General features: G+C 40.5%; 1 protein-coding gene across 7 annotated transcripts in view; it reads right to left on the reverse strand.

Moving 5' to 3' along the window:
• The window catches only part of kug (FAT atypical cadherin kugelei), a 310,594-nt gene that overhangs the window by 14,549 nt on the left and 276,588 nt on the right, over positions 1-19,457 (reverse strand). For 5 of the 7 annotated variants that reach the window (XM_029316158.2, XM_029316161.2, XM_029316157.2 and 2 more), the window contains exons 7-14: positions 8,713-8,868; positions 6,961-7,071; positions 4,390-4,542; positions 3,581-3,794; positions 1,551-3,111; positions 825-1,395; positions 543-714; positions 220-444 (exon numbers count right to left, since the gene is read on the reverse strand). In XM_029316158.2, coding sequence (XP_029171991.1) covers positions 220-444; positions 543-714; positions 825-1,395; positions 1,551-3,111; positions 3,581-3,794; positions 4,390-4,542; positions 6,961-7,071; positions 8,713-8,868 — 3,163 coding nt within the window. The remainder of the gene's footprint in view (positions 1-219; positions 445-542; positions 715-824; positions 1,396-1,550; positions 3,112-3,580; positions 3,795-4,389; positions 4,543-6,960; positions 7,072-8,712; positions 8,869-19,457) is intronic. The other 2 variants (XM_029316160.2, XM_029316159.2) reach the window with 1 other exon arrangement.

Here is a 19,457-nt window from a genome sequence, read left to right on the forward strand (position 1 = left end):
GATTAACAACATTTTTAAATAAATTTATTTTATAAAATTTTTTGTTGCTACGCGACTAACAGCAAAAATAATATCGTCAATTTTAATATACGTTTCTACCATTTTTCACTGTATCATATTATTTTTACAACGTTACGCTATGTCATACGAAATTATTTTCTAAAATTTGTCATATCCGACAACACATGCCAAAGAATTTATATCGCGCATTTTACTTACCCGTGTTGAAATCCAGAGCAAACTCCTCAAAATCATTGCCCTTAGTAATGCTGTATATGAGTTTGCGATTCAAAGGTGACTCAGCTTGAATGGATAACGCCAGAGGTGAATGTACTTCTATACTTTCGAACACGCTATCCGTGTAGAATTGCTTGTCAAATACCGGCATCGAGCGATCTATCACCTTCACGTTAACTGGCACTTCAATGGAGCACGGCGTTATTCCTGCAATCATATTTAGAAGCTCATTTGAAACGAGATCAAGTGGAAAGCGCGAGCATTATTGACTTTGTATTTCAACTTTTTGTTTATAATGAACTTACCGCCGTCGTACGCGGCGATTGTAAGCTGATACTCGCGATTGTGACCTTCGAGATTTTGCTTCAACGATATCTCACCCGTCTTTCGACACACCTTGAATAGCTCTCCGTGACCTTTCTTCAATTCGTATCTCACCTCACCGTTATCGCCGCTATCCATGTCAACTGCGTGAACCTGAAGCGCAGGGCAAGAGCAGAGTGTTTAGAATATGTAAGAATTTTAGTTGGAAACAAATTGAAGAAAGCAAAATTCAAGTCATGTATATTGAAGAAAAATTGTTCTACCTTTGTAATGACTTCGCCTTTTTGAGCATCAACGGACACGACAGCGTAGTAGGGTAGATTAACAAACATTGGACAATTATCATTGATGTCGAGTATGGTGACGTTCACTATAACGTGAGCCACCCTCGGCTTCTCCCGGTCCGGTGGGTGACTCTTCGCCTCGACGATTAATTCATAATGATCACACACCTCCCGATCGAATCGCACGCCGGTGGTTCTGATCGCGCCGGAAGTCGGCCCGATTACGAACATGTCGGTGGGATTAAGAATGCTGAAGACAATGTGCTCGTTCAACGAGCTACCAAGAACATTTACCACCACTACGGTCGTAATTTTCGTGGAATTCTCCATGATGGCACCCTCGTAGACGTTCTTCTGGAAGATCAAACCGGAATTCTCCGACTTCTCCACCATCACGTTCACCTGCGCCACGCTCGAGTACTTGCCGTCTGACACTCGCACGTGAAGGAGATAGCTTCTCTTCATACGTTCCGGATTATTAACCGTAATGATACCGCTCTGAGCATCTATATTGAATGTGTGAGCCTTATTCCCGTCAATGATGTCGTATCTGTAACGAATATCAAATACATAAAAATTAAAAGACACAGATATTAATATTGTATCGCGACAATAAAAACACTTGATAAATGAAACACAGTTAACAATGAATATGAGAAAGGAAGGAGAACCTTAATAATTAAAAACCGCTGGCAGTTTGCATACCTTAATGCGGTTCCCTCAGAGCTGTCGGGATCCACGGCGTTCACTCGAATGACGGCGACGTTCTTGTACGTCGGCATCAGAAGCGTGACGTTGTAATCGGTCTTGGAGAATCTGGGCGGACAATCGTTGACATCCGTCACGGTTATCATCACCTTGGCGGTGGTATCGGACGAGAGTTTCGGCTTGCCGAGATCCGAGACCTTCACGTGGAACGAAAACATTGGTATGGTCTCGTGATCGAGCAGCATGACCGTGCGAATGGCGCCGGTGCTGGAGTCTATGTGGAAGTATTTTCGCGGTAGATCCTCGACGATGTCGTAATTGAGCAACGCGTTCAATTCGGAATCCGCATCCTCGGCCTTGATGACCAGCGGAGCGCTGGTGTTGGTGAGGACGAGGGAACCGATACTGGCGCCTTCGCTGATCTCGCCGCTGTAGAGCGCCTGCAGGAATCGCGGCGCGTTGTCGTTCCTGTCGAGCACGTGAACGATGACGTTGCACATGGCCGACGCGCCAGCCATGTTTGTCGCCGACATCGTCAGATTGTAGAACTTGGTTTTCTCGTAGTCCAGCTGATTCTTGATGACGATCACGCCGGTGCTTGGATTCACGAAAAACGTGTCGTCGCGATTACCGCGCACAATCTCGAACTGCATGGACGACGTGCTCCTCGCCTCCACGTGCTTCACATACGTACCCAGCTGCTGATTCTCATATATCTCCGCGGACAGTTCCTTCTGGGTGAATCGCGGCGGCGCGTTGTCGGCCATCGTCACCATCACGTGAACCGGTACCGAGTTGGTTAACGCGGGAGACCCGTGATCGATCGCTTTCACGAGAAGTATGTATTCTGAGGAGATGCCGAGGTCGAGTTCGCGCGCGACGCGGATGAAACCGAGATCCGGATCGATGGAGAACGCGTTGCCGACGTTGCCGGAAGTAATCGAGTAGGTGATCCTGGCGTTCTCGCCGCGATCGCGATCGATCGCGCACATCTGAACCACTGCAGTGCCGATCGGCGACGTCTCGTACACCTTGCCTTGAATAATCTCGCTGATGAACTCGGGCTGGTGATCGTTGTGATCGTGCACGGTGACGATCACCCGGGCGTAATTGCGCTTGGCCGGGGTGCCCTGATCCTTAACCATCACCGTTAGCACGTGCTCCTCGATCGTCTCGCGATCGAGCGGTTTCTTCAGGGTAATCGAGCCCAGAACCGAGTCCACATGAAAGATCTCGAGCGAGGCCTGGGTCTGGGCCGCGTGCAGGCTGTAGAAGACCTTTTTGTCCTCGTCCTCGTCGGTCGCGTGTAGCTGCAGGATTCTCTCGCCCTCCTCGACATTCTCGGAAATGTCGACGTGATACGTGCTCTCGGTGAATTCCGGCCGGTGATCATTGATGTCGATCACAGTAACGAGTAGCTGCGTCAGCGCTGTGTGCACCCCGTCCGTTACACCGATCGTGAGATTGTAAAAGTTCTGTGTCTCCCAGTCCAGCCTCTTCGCCAGCAGCACGTTTCCGTTGTCGCGGCCGATGAAGAACTCATCGCGCTTGTCGCCGTCTAAAATGCATCGGTAGACTTTAGGACTTACCTCTTTTTTTCGATTGATATATCGCACTCTGTTCCGTCGTACTTTATGTCTAATATGTAGGTATACATATGTTCTTTATTTTTTATTTAGCATTTTAATGTTGTAGTATTAACATTAGAATTTGTATAAAAACAACGGAACCTCTTTAAAAAACCAAGGACTTTTGTTTCAACATGGTTGAATCAGTTTCAAATTATAAGAATACGTAGACTTTTGATATAGTTACAGAATTATTTTTTTTCCTTTATTTTCTCTCATAAACATACTGCGCGCTTAAAAAAATTATAAAAAAGTTTAATTTTTATAAAGATAGATATATGCATTTTTATTTTTGTGTTATATTGTAGAATCTAAAAGTTTAATCACTGCACAACTATGCTTTTTCGCAGTACGAGAAGGAACACTGTCTATTATTATGAAAAAGTATTGATCTCTCACCTAAAATATCGTACCACAAAGAATCCCCATCCTTGTCGCTGGCTTGCATAAGCGCGACCAAAAAGCCCGCCTGATCGCTTTCCGTGACTTGCACGCTTTGATTATTTGTCTTGAACGCCGGAGGGTTCTCCGATTCCTTTGGTGCATCTACGACTTGAACGGAAACTCGAGTCTGATGACTACGCGGGGGTTCTCCGTGATCGGCCGCTCGTATCTATGGAATATATATAGCGTACGTGGAAGTTCCGATTCGAATCGAGTCTACATCGGTATGAATATGCTGCATTATAGAGTCGGAATCTGAGACCCAATTTGATGTAATTTGCGTAATACGATGTAAATCTTACTCCAATTTTTTCTTGTTCCAACATCCTTCTTTTATACGTTTCTTATATATGTCAGTATAGATTTACATAATTTTGCACGATTATAATAGTCAATTTTATTGTTCATTAGATATTCTCTCTATTTGTCATCATTTCATTTTCATTATAAGAATTTTCATTTATTTACGAGATGTTATAATCCATCATAACTAGCGAACAGTGTTGTGCTTAGATGATTTTAAAATTATCTGGATAAAGATGAGATATGAAAATATGTAGATCATCTATATAATTTTAGTTAGATAACAGGAAACACTGCTAATGAGTGACCAATTTTATCTTTTTTATTTTTTTTATATTTATCTTAAGGTCTCTCTTTCTAATTATTAAATTTCGCAAATCGATCCTATATACTCGATATCTTGATTACGATAAAATCATGATTCCTTTCTTAAATAAGACAGTTATTTGTACACTATTTACCATCATTTCGTATTCTTGACCAGCCTCGAATCCACGCTGGGAGTACACCATGCCCGTGCTGGGATGAATTTTAAACTTGCCCTTTCCTCGACCGCCCTTGATGCTATACTGGATTCTTCCGTTTTCCCCGATATCTTGATCGTATGCAAGAACCTAACGCAAATTTCGAGAGTTATCTCGCGTGTTAGGGTAAATTCATCTACTGTGGCGTAAATCAAATGTTAGTCTAATCTATAACCGCGTGTACAGAATATACACTATAAATAAAATTAATGTTGCACGAACTCGTTTAATAATTATTTCTATCACAAGAGAGATGATTAAACAATGATTTTTCTTTAATCTTAAATAAAAAATACGCCGGCGTAATATATTATATTATATGTCTTCTAAAACAAAATATACTTGTGCTCGCAATTATAGTTCCTTGTAACGTTGCGAAACAAAGAATCTTCGAAGCGCATTCATACAATTTGCATGCGGTACATTGAAAAAAAAAATTAAGATCGTCGAAATGTATAGCAGCCGTTCTATCGCCACGTGTCATGATCAGTTTCAAGCGTGTCAACGATCGCGATCGCAGTGACATTAAAATCGAAAGGTCACTTCAATCAAAAACTCCGATTAACTTAATCGTTGTTTAAAGGGTCCAACAGGACAGGATAATTCTGTGACCAATTGTATTTCTTGACAATATCATCAGAAATATAATTGATCCCACTGAATTATTTTATTTTAATTGGCAACCCTTTAATGAATGATTAAATTAAGAATTGATCGAAAAGGACCTAAGAAGACGTGAGATAGTAGCCGTGTGAAACGAGAACTGCTACGAGTGCATCCGCCTGTTATATCTTCAGCAAGAAAGAGAGAGAGAGAAAAAGTCCGATGTATGCACATATGGAAACATATGCTTGTCTACACATTATTTTCCGCTGCGATATCTAGATCTCTTTTCCGAGCGAGCATTTTTCTCCTTCGTACATACGCCTGGTTTGTTGATGACGACTCCTTTTCTCTTCCGGACGACGTCGCGCGCGGAGACTCGAGAGATCAAAATGCGAAATATAAATTTGACTAATTACATTGTCGTCGCGAGGAAAAGAAAGACGTCCCTCGGATATCTCTCTCTCGGCGGATGGACTCGTTTTATCGCGGCACATGCATTTTCGCACATGCATTCTGCGCTGTTTGGAAATTTCAAGCGCGCCTGCGAGATATATGCAGGCGCGATCTATTGTATAGTTTCGCCCTAATTCCGTTCGACTGTTCGATCGTGCGTATAAAAATAAATGTTTTTTTCGAATTGCGTTTTTCTTCTCTGCAGATGTTACGCGATATATATAAAATTCTTCGAGCGCGCACAGATTTTTCTGCTGGAGTTTCTGTAATAATGAAACGCAAATGGCCCGTGTTAAGCCAAGGGATCGTGCGGAAAATTTCAAGGCGAAACCGATATCCTTGATTTTCCCGCATCAAGACCCTTGACGGTGCAATCATTAGTAGCGATAAGAGATAACGAAACATTCTCAGGCGACAGCTTCGCGTATATACGATAAGGCAACATTCAGGAGCACAATACACATAGACGAGAAAGGTACGCGAATTATCAAAATACAGAGGGAAGGACACGAACGGGAGGACTAGAGGTAGAAAAGTAGAAAAACAGATATATACGGAGCGAATAAAGGCGCAGCCAAATATGCTATAAAGAGCCAATATATACGGGGTCTCCCGTAAAGTTTAAGGGTCTCGATCAATATTTAAGGGTAGATTTCTGGGATCATTTGGAGGCGATTTTTCAAAAATGTCGAGGCACCAATCATTTTCGAGTTATAAGCGATTGAAAATAAGGGGTTTAAACTAAGCTTTGTGGAAATGAAATATTATATAACAAAATCACATATTCTTCGATTAATTTCAAGTGGAGTTTACTTTGAAATAATTTCAATTTAATGCTTAGTTGCAATAAGAGACAAAATGGCAAAAATTAGGAACATGCAAAAAATGATGGTCTCCCTCGACATTTTCGTCTCTAAATGATCTTGTCCTTAAACGTTGATCCGGTCTTTACGAAACGCCTTGTATATATATTCACATGTAACGCATAAAGAAAATTGTACCTTGAGTGGTCGCGCACAGAAAGCTTAATTACGAAATAAATTTGCCGTTGTGCTTTCAATTTCCCAAAGAATTATTAACTTTACTGGTTGATTCAATAATATATGCACGACTAATCAAGATGTAATTAATTAAATGCGCACATACACATGTAGCCTTTCTATCGATGAACAGTGCATGAGAAAAAAAAAGAAATATGTATATAATCAGAAAGATATGACTAAAATGCACGATCGGTATAGGTATGAAAGCGCTTGTGAACTAATAGAGCTTGCGCAGAAATTATATAATCCAGCCGCATATCCATCAAATATAATATAAAATATATAATATACGCGTGATTTTTGGTATATATTATATATAAGATATTATATGCATATATATTAGCTATGTATGGTCGCGCGCGACGAGAGAGCCAGGCGCTTATTTTACGTGCCAAGGTGTCCTTACCCTGAAGATACGATCTCCTGACAGGGTGTCGGGGCTAAATGTCTCCCAAGTCCCGTTCTCTAGTAACGTATCGCTCGAAAGGTCGAACTCCCGCGAGCGGTTCTTCGATTTCTGTCGAGAACCAGAGAGGACAGCATTTAGCCTCAGGACTCTGTTTCTATCGGCGATTCAAATTTTCCTTTTTTTTTTCCCTCTTTTCTCCCGACGCGACGCGACTACGTGTCTACGTGGCGATCGTTTATCCTCGTTACTTCTTGCTGCCCGACGTCACGTCGTTCGAGAAAAACTCAAAGTCGATTCAAGTTTCGACGCAATAAAGCCACGCGCAACTTTGCGGTGTTTTTTTTTAGCGGGGAAAAACCTGACATTTTTGCATAATTACTTTCGTATACATATATGTATTTACTCTCTGGCCTTATATCGACAAATTCCATTCAATATTACGTACAAATTATAAATCTTTCACGACCTATGTACTTTAATGCGCGTAAACATGAGAGTAATGAGAGTCTTCTTTAATGTTGCTTTTTCCTTTTCAAAGGTTTTGATAGATATTGTTTGATAATGCAAAGCCTTTGTTTCTCCAAAAATTCGTTCTCCGCTTTATCTTTTTAATATAATATTGCAGCAGAAAAAATATTTCATCCGCATTTTTCTTTTATGTAATATGTTAAAAAAGTTGACAGTAAACAAATAATATTAACATTTAGGTCTTGTATATGGATAGCAAAAATATTACAAATTTTTGTATTTAAAAAAATCCAAATACAATGCTTTGCAAATGCAAATAACAGTGCTTTTCTCCTCGTTTATACGCATCCAGCGAAATAATGATTATTTCGCTGGATGCGTATAAACGAGGAGAAAAGCACCGTTTGGATTTTGCGTCTAATTGCAAGAGCGGTGCAATTTAAGTATTGATCTGTTTTAAATCAAGGTCGTTAATTTTCCCCGTCTTCAATTAAGTCTGCATCGTTTCAACGACGCGACGCCTCGTAATTTAATTTGCGTCGGCCGACCTCCAGGGCCGATGCTCGTGTTTGCAGCGGACGTGCGACGTTCATAAAGGTTCGCCTTCGTATTCACAAAGGTTACCAGAGAGGGAGAGAGAGAGAGAGAGAAATGGGATGATGCTGTACTGGGAATCTCGCACGTGCTGGGGCCTGTGGAGCAAAATCTCTACCCTTTCTACGCGACGATACTCGGTGACGGGTTACTTTGATCACATCGAGGAGGAGAAGGCTCTGATGGGAAAACGATAACGAGAAGCGAGGGAGGAGAGGTCGCAAGCGATCTGTTGGTATAATATATCAGACTGGTTTTTTTTTTTTTTTTTTTTTACGGCCTGACACACAGAAAAAGAGAGACAGAGAAAGAGATAGTGCGCCTCCCTGCTTTGTGCGTCGATGAAATATTCGCGGTGTCCTTCGAGATAGCGTCAAATCGTCGTCGCGAGGTTGACGAGACGCGAATGGGGAGTTTAAACCGCTCGTGTCGCGAGGTGATTCATCATCGCGTTGCGGATTTAAAAATTGTACAGATAATAATGCGCGCGTTATGTACAACGAGAGATAGAGAAGGTGATATACTTTTTACGCAGAGAAAGCGGGGAAAGATTTGTTGGATCGTTTGGTTCTCTCACTCGGGGTCCATTCGTCGACGTGGAAATTTATTTACAAGAATACTTGGGTGAACGGTCAATTGGAGGCAAGACGCGATAATGCACGAAAGAATTCTCCGAGAAATTTGTACCTGGAAGAGCGGCTTGTCGGTCGCCGGCGACGCTGGAATCTGGACCGTGTAGAATTTTGCCTCGAATTCAGGTCCATGATCGTTGACGTCCGCAACCTCGATGACGACTCTCGTGGTCGACGATAAAGGAGGTCTACCGTCGTCCCTTACTGTCACCTGAAAGCATGAAATCACAAATCACGGTATGAAACAAAACACAATTTATCAGCAAATATATACTTGTTACTTGGAAAATGTCTCATTCAAAAATATATAATGTAATAAAGTATTATAATTAATTATAGTATGTGTATATTATTACATTTATAATACAAATGAACATAATTTAAAATAAATTAATAAATATTAAAATAAAAAATGTAAAATGATAGAATATCGTTTGATAAATAACATAAAACAAACATAATTACATTTCAATAATATGAAGATTAATACATATAAACATTTATGTATATAAATATATATTTTTCATTATAGTTATAAAATATAATTATATCGGTACATAAAAGATCTATGAACGAATTTAACGATATTCAAATATGGAAAAGCCGACACCGATAATTGAAATAAATAAATAAATAAATAAATATATTAATGTGCAAATTCTGATTATAATTCATGGTTACATTAAAATAGACATTGAGGTATCGACAAATCGAATCACAACATCAACATATCGTTGACTCGATTCATTATTGTCTCGTAATGAAAACGTACGATCGGCTTTACTACGCAAATTTCAATCTCTCATCGTTCATTAATATACAAAATCTGCTCTCATTTTCTCGTTTCCGCGTGTCGCAATAAATACTTGTACAATATATATTTGAACTACACGATTATGACAAAAAAACATTAATTGTATGCATAAATTAATATTCCCGTCCAATTATTTTTGGAAACGCGTATGAATTTCGTGTTAAAATACAGCCTCGGCCACATCATCTTTATTCGCATGGCGGGATTATTAATCGGGAAATAAAAAGGAGAGCGGAAAAGAAAGGTGTGTTGGAGAAATGTTCAGGTGGGATATTTCTCCCCCTGGTAATGTGCGATATCTTTTTAAATTTTCCACCGGTACGACTTTTCGTGCGCACCCGTTTTTCCCGCTTTTACTACGGGTCGTTGTCTTATCGCGCACGTTTCTACCTTCTCTCTCCTTGTCCTGCGAAATCCAGGACTCTCATGCGCGAATATCGCACGTACAATCTGTGGAGTCGGCGATGCTGACCGGGAAAAGGAGGTGGAGAAGATTCGAGTCGTAAAACCGAGTGTCCTCGCATCCGAGATGATGTTGCAAATCCGAGATTCCCCGGCCTTCATATGTACTCGCATCGTTGCGAGAAATGCGTAAAACGAGATTAAAATAATTGTAGCAATTTAAAATTTAAATGTCACGAAGCGTGATACAAGGTCCCCTTTTACTTTTAATTAATATGATTTTAATAAATGTGCGTAAGCGCGCCGAGAGAGAAGATAGAAATCTTTCAATGGTTTAAAAAAAAAAACGGTACGGCCGTCAGGTCACGCTGTTTTGGGTCAGGCAAACAAGTTTATAAGTAACTTTCATGAATAAGTTACAGGAATGACACTGGAAGCGCTCGCCCGTTCGCGTAATTTTAGCCGTAAAATTTAATTAGTATTTCTGCCGAAAAGTCAAGAGAGCGAAACGTTTTGATGCTCCGTGCTTTCCTTTTATTTGACGTGTATCGATATAAACCTCGAACGTTTCGTCCCAGTTTCCAGACGTGCGCGCAAGTTCTCTTCGCTATTTCACAACACGATTCTATAAATACATATCTATATTTTCTGAAGCGGCCCTTTGCTGCGTCACAAAACCGGTAACGAAGTACATGTGACTCAGCGCGATGGCGAGCGCTCTATTACGAGATCTCGCAGGCGGTCCGAGGCCATTCGTCCGGCGGAAGGGCCAAACGGACTGATGGGAAAGAGAAAGACAGACGGACGGACGGGACCGGTTACGAAATTCTCCAGGCTCCCTCGTCGTGTCCCGTCCTTCTTCGGCGCAATAATCGGCCCTTTCACGAAGCAATTTCCGTCCGGCGCGGCGCACGAGCAGGAACGGAACGCTGCTATGCGGAGAGACCGCGACGTAAATCCAATGTCCCCCGGGACATCTTTCGCGGGAGGGAGAGAGAAGGAGAGAGCCGCGCGTCAGATCCTCCTGGCGTAACACCTGCACTAAATTAGGAGTACGAAACTCCGTTTTATACACCGGACGTCGGGCACCCGGGCACTCTCATTTGCGGTGCAACGACAATAATGCGACGGAGCTCGTCGTCTCTTTCTCCCTGTGCGCGAGATTCTGTACTCTTTCACGGATTTCTCTCGTATTCTCACGTATTTGCGGTGCGGGATTATCCGTCTGTCCGTCGCAGCGTGATCCAAGCTTGTTAAATAGAATATATGCATCATGCATATTAAAAGTTTTATCTTATATTTTTGATGTGCTTAAGAATATCATCCTTTCTTTCTGGATTTCATTATTTCACCGAAAAAAATTCTTTTTTTAAATATATATATATATATATAAAATAAATATCCCTTTAGGGAATTTTTCCTCTTAAATTAAGAAGATTCTTTTGGCGCCTATTTTAGTAGAAAATATGAAGATGAGTGACACATACTTAAAATGAGAATACAATTTTGTATGCGATGATTCATTGAGATTATCAATATATGTTCTTTTTCCCCTCAGAAACAAGAAATTTACGAGATTTAAATATATTTCGAAATATATTTTTTCTCTTCTGCGATATTTTTCCGTGCCGATTTTTCTAATGAAATCACGTGATTTTTAATAAATTCCAAAGATATGTATGAGCGGCAAGAATTCCGCCACGTCGCGCTGGTTCCTCCAAGACTATATAAATTTCTCCACACTCATCTTTTCGTATCTTCGCGAGGCAGGAGAATATATTAAGTGTCGCGTTTCTGGAGCACCCTATACACGATGAGCACGGGTCCTTACGGCGTGGTAGATTTAAACGCTTGGCCGATCGCGTTAAATCCGTCCGAGCGTCATCGTATCTCGCCTGGAGGCACCTCTCGCAGGTTTCCTTGCTTCGCGCTTCTCCCTCCGAGCACTCGCAATTTTATCATTTCACTCGGCAAGCAAGAGTACTTTGCGCGCTTCAGGTTGCCGGAGCGGTTTAATATCGGTTCGCGATCTACGTAAACCACACGGAAGAATTGGCGAGTCAAAACGGCACATATGCGAATTCTCAGTAAATGTTAACAAGTAAATACTACGCATTTATTTTATATATATATAACCGCGTTTACAAGATTTATAATAATTTTTTTTATACCTCAACTTGTGTGACGTGTTTATTTAAAATTAAATGAATAAGATTTAGCTAGTTTTTAAATTTATTTTTCAATTGTTTTTATGTAATAGTTTACAAATTATAAGTTTGGCAATAAATGCATATATATTTTTATTAACAATAAGAAAAAAAAAATAAAGTTGATTAAGAAATATTGAAAAGATGGATATGAAAAATTAACTCGATAATTCTAAAAAATAATGTTATAAAAAAAATGTAAGTTTCAAATAATTTAAAGAAAATGGTATTTTCAATCTTCAGCGGAATCCTGTCATTAAGTGGTAACCGGTTCTACGCGGAAGAAGAAAACGATGTAGCGCCGTTTCGTGATAATCAGTGATCGAGCCGTATTATTTCTCCGACATCGGTCGAGTAACGAGCGATGAAACCGACTTTTCGAATAATCCGGCGACGTTTTCCGGACCCGCGGAGAAGAATGCGCACCGCTCGGAAGAGAAAGCCCGCGTTTTCTTCGTGATTAGAGGTAATAGCCGTGCGTTGGCCGAGCAGTTTCTTCAGTATCTTCTTCTCTCTTCCCTCGTCACCCGGCGCCTTTGCGCCGCCGCTCTCGACTCTCCGTAATTACCTTGATGGCCTCTGATAATTTCTTCGGGCTTAACCCCCGCGTTTGCGGCTAAATCCGAGAGATTTCTACCACTGTGCTATAAGACGACTGCGCACACCGGCATTCGTGACAGCCGGCATAATAAACCCGGAATTCCGCGCGCGGTTTCGCAAAAATAGCCGCACCGTTCTCTTCCTACTAATTGTGATCGTCAGAGATATCGGTAGATTACCAATTTCGGTTTTCGTTTATATATTTATTTATATTTTTTTACGCGAGGAAGAATTGATCGGCGAGAATTTCGTGTAAAAGTTTCGAAGGACATTTCCATCGCTCGAATTTATTTCGCTCGGGACAATTTCTTTTTTCTTTTTTTTCGTCTGGCTTCAGTAAACGCTACCAATGCAGAAAATTGCCGTCGAGGCGAGTATTTGGAGATTCGTATATCGCGAGCAGAATCCGCATTGTGTCGACAGCTGAAAGAGCTGCTTTACGGAAGACGTAAATTGTCGACGGCGCCCGATAGGCATCATTACCTTACGCTTCTCTTTCGAAATTGTCTTCGCCTCGAAAGCTGCGCGCTGACTTTTACGGTTTCTTTTATGGAGAACGAATAAGTATTACGTATAGGATATATCGCCCCGGCGCATTAAAATCCTAACGGGTTGGTGTTAAGGACTGCATTATACTCCAGACAGCTCCCGCAGGCTGAAAATCAAAATATTTGGGCGCGTAAAATCGCGAAATCGGCGAGAGCTCGTCTTCTTCTCTCGTCGTTAAAGTCGAGGGCGCGATTTAATCATCATTTCGCATTCATTGTGTAAAGCAGAACCCTCGAAAGTTCCTGTTGTAAGCCGATCTAATAACGGGGCGGGAAGCGCAATGGGAAATCCGGACTTATCCCGGGGATATCGTAATATTCTCTGATCTATCTAAAGCTCGCAGTTAATAATAATTGGTCCGTGTCCGCGGAAAATTTCTACTTACACGAATAATAATAATTCTCGCCTTCGTACCTAGTCGGAACAGTACTAGCTAATTTCGTGCCATAATAAATTTGCGTTTCCAACACACGTTTTCTCCAAAGAATGCTAATTCTCTGGAAATACGGTACTTACGGAGCTTTTTTTACGTCCCCTTTCTATCTCTCTTCCACACGTCGAATTTTCCACCGCAATCACGGATATTCGCGCCAATAATACGTTTCATTTGGCAAGTCGAGTTTTGCGGTTTTCTCCGATCTTTTCCTCTCTCTCTTCTTTCTTCCACTTTTCCGCCCTTTCTCTTCGAAAGTAAACCGACAGATCGTTAAGGGAATATCACTCGCTTACCGGAGCAGAAAAGCATGTACCTGTATAATTCGGACCGTCTGAAAAAGATTGCTTTGCGCTAATTCACGCGGTTGTAATTGTTTCCGATGACCGTTCGCTCGGAGGATTTATGTTTTCGTCCACAGTATGATTTCGGAAATAACTTCATGGATAGATGGATTATCATAAAAGATGAATAGGACCGGCGGCCGATAGTTTGATCAAAGACGCCGCAATTGTGTTACGAACTACATTCATTATTCATGGGACCGCCGTCAATGGTTATGAATTCACTTCGCCTGTCGAGATGATACAGGATCGCAACGAACAGGGATGCATTTGCCAATTTTCAAATTTTGATGGAAAATGTTAAATCATTCATTCGATTTAGTATACGAATATGAGACTGCGTGCGTGAGCCATGGATCACCGTTGTTTTCCTTTAAAAGATATATATCATAAAAAATCACCACTCTGTTTTTCGAAAGAATACAAATTGAAAATTTCATTGACAATTCATTAAATACATATGCAGCACGCTCTTTTTCAGTGGATAAAAAATTCATAATAAATTTTTTTTAAAACATTTCACATTTTTGTATAAAATACTGATCAATTATTATTTCCTGTAAACCCATATGTGCACATTTAAATATTAATAAAAATTAAAAATGAAAAATTATACAAAGTATATTTATAAAATAAAAAGATCAAAAGAATCGCAGATATCCAAAACATCAGTGGTAAAAATGGCTTTATTTCGATTTCAAATAACTGTGTTTTATTCTCACTCGCGAGATTTCAAAATAAAATTAAAACCGATATATACATATATCATCATATATTTTCATCTTACTAATAATTGTAAATTTGTATTAAACTGTATAAATAATAGACATTAAATACATACATTACCGAAATTGAAATTAACATGACCACATTCTACAATGTTATACCCATGACAATTTGCTCGAATTCGATAAAATTATGAATTTGGCTTTGTTACGCATTATTCGAAGCCGCAACGTTCCAGAAGCGATTATATTGAACCGCAGGTACACTGCTATCATGCCCACAAATTTGAAATTCCTCGTTAATAAGCGTATTTTATCAAACGTCGCGTAACATGGTGAATGTCCCGCAAAAAATACGTATTTAAACAGTTTGTTAAAGTAGCGAGCGGATGGAACTGTCGTTTAGCCACCGGTTAGGCATTGGAAAACGCTTATGGCAACTCCGCGCGATGGCTAAGTGGCTAGATAAACGTTGAAGGACGACTATCCGAGATAGGAATAAAGCCAACTTCTTCCCAGATGTTCGGAATATTCGCGCGTTTTTTCGATGTCTTACTTTATAGATACGCCCCGCATATTTTCCCAGAAATTATCGATTGATGCTATATGAGAAGAAACGTTAAAGAAAATATAAAATTATATGATTAAATAGATGCATCAAATTTATAAGAATTTCAAAGGGAGAGGTTTTTTTTAGAGAGATTGAGAGTGCACAAATATATCCAACATTAAACATATTAATAAAATTAAAATTGATCTGGTATATATCCAGCAAAGACCTTCAAACTTTGTCGGAAATTTGCGATTTTCATTTCTCATTGGTATAAATGAGCCGAGACTCCAAAGATGTTATCAGAGAAAGCATCGCGCATAATTGCAGCCGTTAATAATTGAAATTCTGAATAGACGTGTGCATCCGCGATAGTACTTGCTTTTTTCCCCCACCTCGCTCTGTTTAATCGTAACTATAAAATTTATCTTCAATTAAAGCGTGCTTCCTAAGGTATGTAATTAATAATTCTAATTACTAGGCGAGTATACGCTTCATCTAGATGGCTATCGGGTTTCCTGAGGAAACATTCCATCATGATAAACATCCAAGGATCTTTCATAAGCAAAGCATAATTTTCTAATCGAAATCGCGATCAGTTTCAGCAATCAAACGCGCCTCGATCGATTGAATCTCGATTTGAAACACGATACAATGGTTCTCCGAGAGGATTGCATAATTGCATCGGTTTCTTTCTCGCGCGAATTTTTCACGATCACTTTCGCGCATTCACCTCGTATCTCACCCTTCATTTAACACACAATATATTTATGCCGCGAAATATCCATCGTAGAGATTCTTGCATATTTATTATGATTATTTTTTGCCTACTCGCGGATTTTTTTGCAATGCGCCATGAGACGTAAATAGAAGAAGAAACCAGGCGAATGAGAGTATTTATATTTCTTCACGTATATACCTTTCTCTTCCTTTGCGCTTTATATTTCAATGGAAAACAAAAGATTGAAAAAAAGAATCAAACAATATTCCGATTGGAATACTTTTGCAAGATCTAAACATTAATTTTCTTAATGTCGATGCTTTCATATCTCTAGTAAAACAACGTGGCACTCTTTGCAAAATTAGCTTCTACAACACTCCCAATCCGCAGTAGTACAATATAACCGTATAAAACAAGGAATCTGAGATTCGTAAAAAAATAATCCCGTTATATGAAAAAATGTACTATTTGTTCCATATATAGAAGCGTGATTATTTTTTTCATCCGCGCCGCGCAAAATATTTGCAAGTTTATCACATGTGTACACGGTGAGAATTCGAGATATACTTTTGCATTCGTTTCTCTCCCGAGATGTTCTTTCTCCGAGATACGAAGAAACTCCTTATTCCCGAGCGAAATACGAAAGGAGCCACCCTATAAGATACTACCCTATTGTTTCTCGGTTCCTTTGACAACGGCATCGCGCAGTGCTCTCTCATTGTCACGGTAACGTCACGTGCACCAAGGCGGAAGTTTCCATTGCGCTGCAAGAAAGATCCAGACATCGAGAGCCGGGCGTCGCGACGATAATCCTCAACGACGACAGTGCGCGAAAGACGGTAGGAAGAATGTCAATTAAGCGACTTCAGTGATGTTTCTGAGTGTCCGAGCGACACCGGCAGTAAAACGAAGGGTTTCGTAGCGAAGGCAGACAAGAGTGGAATGTTAAGGGAAGAGGAACCGGCGAAGAAAGCTCTTCGAGTTTCCGCTTTCTTTCGACTTTATCCGCCGCTTATCGATTTTTTCCCTCTTTTTCCACCGTCTATTTTTAACACAAACATTTTCGACACACATCTTCCGAATACCTAAACTGAATATTCAAAATTGGATGAGAGATATAAAAGGTAACTTTGACACATTTATCTTTTCCAATAATTGTATGCAGAAGCAACAAGGCAAACGCAAGGTAATTAGATTCGCGCATATTCGCCTATGAAACTATGAAGGGATGAATCGAGCATTAATCATCCGCAAAAGACGCTGAGCGAGCACGGCATTTATCTCCGACGCGGGATTGTCGAGGAAAATCGGCGTGTATTATAATAACGCATTGCGTTCCGGAGCGGAAGCGTATATAGCTCCGCGAAAAAGAGAAGAGACCTCGTGAAGGATAGCGCGAAGGGCCGATTCGTACCCGCCCTTATTAATATACGCGGCGCATAGTGAAAACGCGCCTGGCGGCGTACTTGAAATATGTCCGCGTGCGTCTAAAGAAAGGGGTATATTTCTCGGACGGCGGTGTCGGGAGAAGACCGTGAAAAATCGCGCCTATTAATAAGACTGCGGCAAAAACTTCTCGGCCGAGGGATGATTCTTCGCGAATCGCCGGAACTTACGCACAGAGCTTTCGTCGAGGTACGAGACGTTATCGATCGCGAGAAGTACTTTCAAGGAGAAAGCGAGGAGATGCGATTGGACTCGGCCGAATTTTTATATTTGTGGAGATAAAAATATTTTGTAAAAAAATTAAAAAGGGGTACTTGATAGCGGAAAGAAATTGCGCACTCAAATGGAGATTCTATAAAAAATGTATATTATCATTTTTTAAGACGATTTTCATTTTCTTTTTATTTTCCATTCCCCTGGAATTCCCTTTTTACTGTTTCAGAAGGCAGGCTAGAGATGGGAAATTAAATAAAAAATTTGCTGCGCCTATAAGAGTGGTACGTGAGCTGAAAATTGATTCTTACGTGCTCTTTCTCATGGATTATCTATCGACGACGTCGATTTGCATTCAAGTACGCCTGGTCGATCATAAATTTCGATGAAATATTCTCAAGCCGATGCTTCAGGCAGTACTTAGTAGAGAGTCGACTGTCTGTTCTACGATAGTAAGCAACTTTCTGGCTTACTTTGAATATCAGAAGGAGCGCCTAAAGCGCACCTTTGCAACAAAAGGTCATCGGAAGCTTGAACGAAAAAAACGTCAGTCGCTTCAATATTACGTTTGCCAGTAACAGATAATGATTACGTCAATGAAGCCTTTCAGGGTGCACTAGGTGCATATATACAATATTGGACTCCAATTTCTTTATACCTTCTATTACAATCTAATTTTATTTCGGATTACTCAAATTTGTTCAATTCTAAAGCGAAGGAACACGACGTTCTGTTATTGATTTTACGTGAATCGAAACGATATTATCCGCACGTTTTAGATTTATCGAGCTCTTTACGAATTATACGGTATGTAAAAAAGGTAGCTGGAAGCGCGAGATACGCGTAGTGAAAAAATGTCTCTTCGTGACAGGGCACGACCATGAGGATGCAGTCGGGATCCGTAAATTATGTGTGGAATTATGAAAAAGGGGGACACAGTTGTCCGAGGTCACTTCGTACCGGGTCGTCGGCTGACCTTTCATGCCAAAATATACCGGCGCGGCCAACGTCCCGCTCTTTGACATCATTTATACATATCGGTTAAACGGCATATCGATGACAGATAAACGAGTTTGGCGAGCGAGCGGGAGCGCCATAAAAAGCAAGTCTAACGATCCGAAAGCGCGGAATCTACGGGATATGCGCCTAGTTTAGATGCGCATGCTGCCAATAAACGCTATTTCAGCCCGATATCAATTTCGCCAATCCTTGAATCAACATAGTTACAGTGACGATGCGATAGATATGCTATTCGAAAATAAAACCGAGTTTTAACTAGTATAGGAAAAGAGAAGTAATATAGAGGGAGAATCGAATATATTCCATGCGTCCCCTTCCCTTTTAACCGAATGCACGGAATATCAATAGAGAAATAAAATCCTTTTCTTTATATATATGTAGTTGTCATCGCGTGACGCGCATAACTCTTCACGTAAATTTCATTTCATTCGGGAGAACATGTTTGGGAAAACCTGTCATTAAACTTGTATTAATTTCATAAATATTTCCTCGTCCTCGACGCGTGCTCGATTTGAATAAGAAATTTAATCCGCGCGATTGATAATGAAGGGGTAATCGGTAAAGCTTATGAGAAAAAAGAAAGCACTCTGTATACTCATTAATTATTCGCAGCGGGAAGACTTTGTGAAATTGCGCAAGTTTCTCTACAAGAAGGTGGCAGGAGAGGCCACGGGGGAGACGATCGTTTTCACGAACTCTTGTTTCTAGAGCCGAGACTCATTTAACTCGGTTACGAACACAAACACGCTGTTAACAACCCGCATCGGAGGATCAAA

The sequence above is a fragment of the Nylanderia fulva genome, unplaced genomic scaffold (genome assembly GCF_048542155.1).
Source record: "Nylanderia fulva isolate GAGA-0341 unplaced genomic scaffold, ASM4854215v1 Scaffold7, whole genome shotgun sequence".
NCBI classification, from domain to species: domain Eukaryota; kingdom Metazoa; phylum Arthropoda; class Insecta; order Hymenoptera; family Formicidae; genus Nylanderia; species Nylanderia fulva.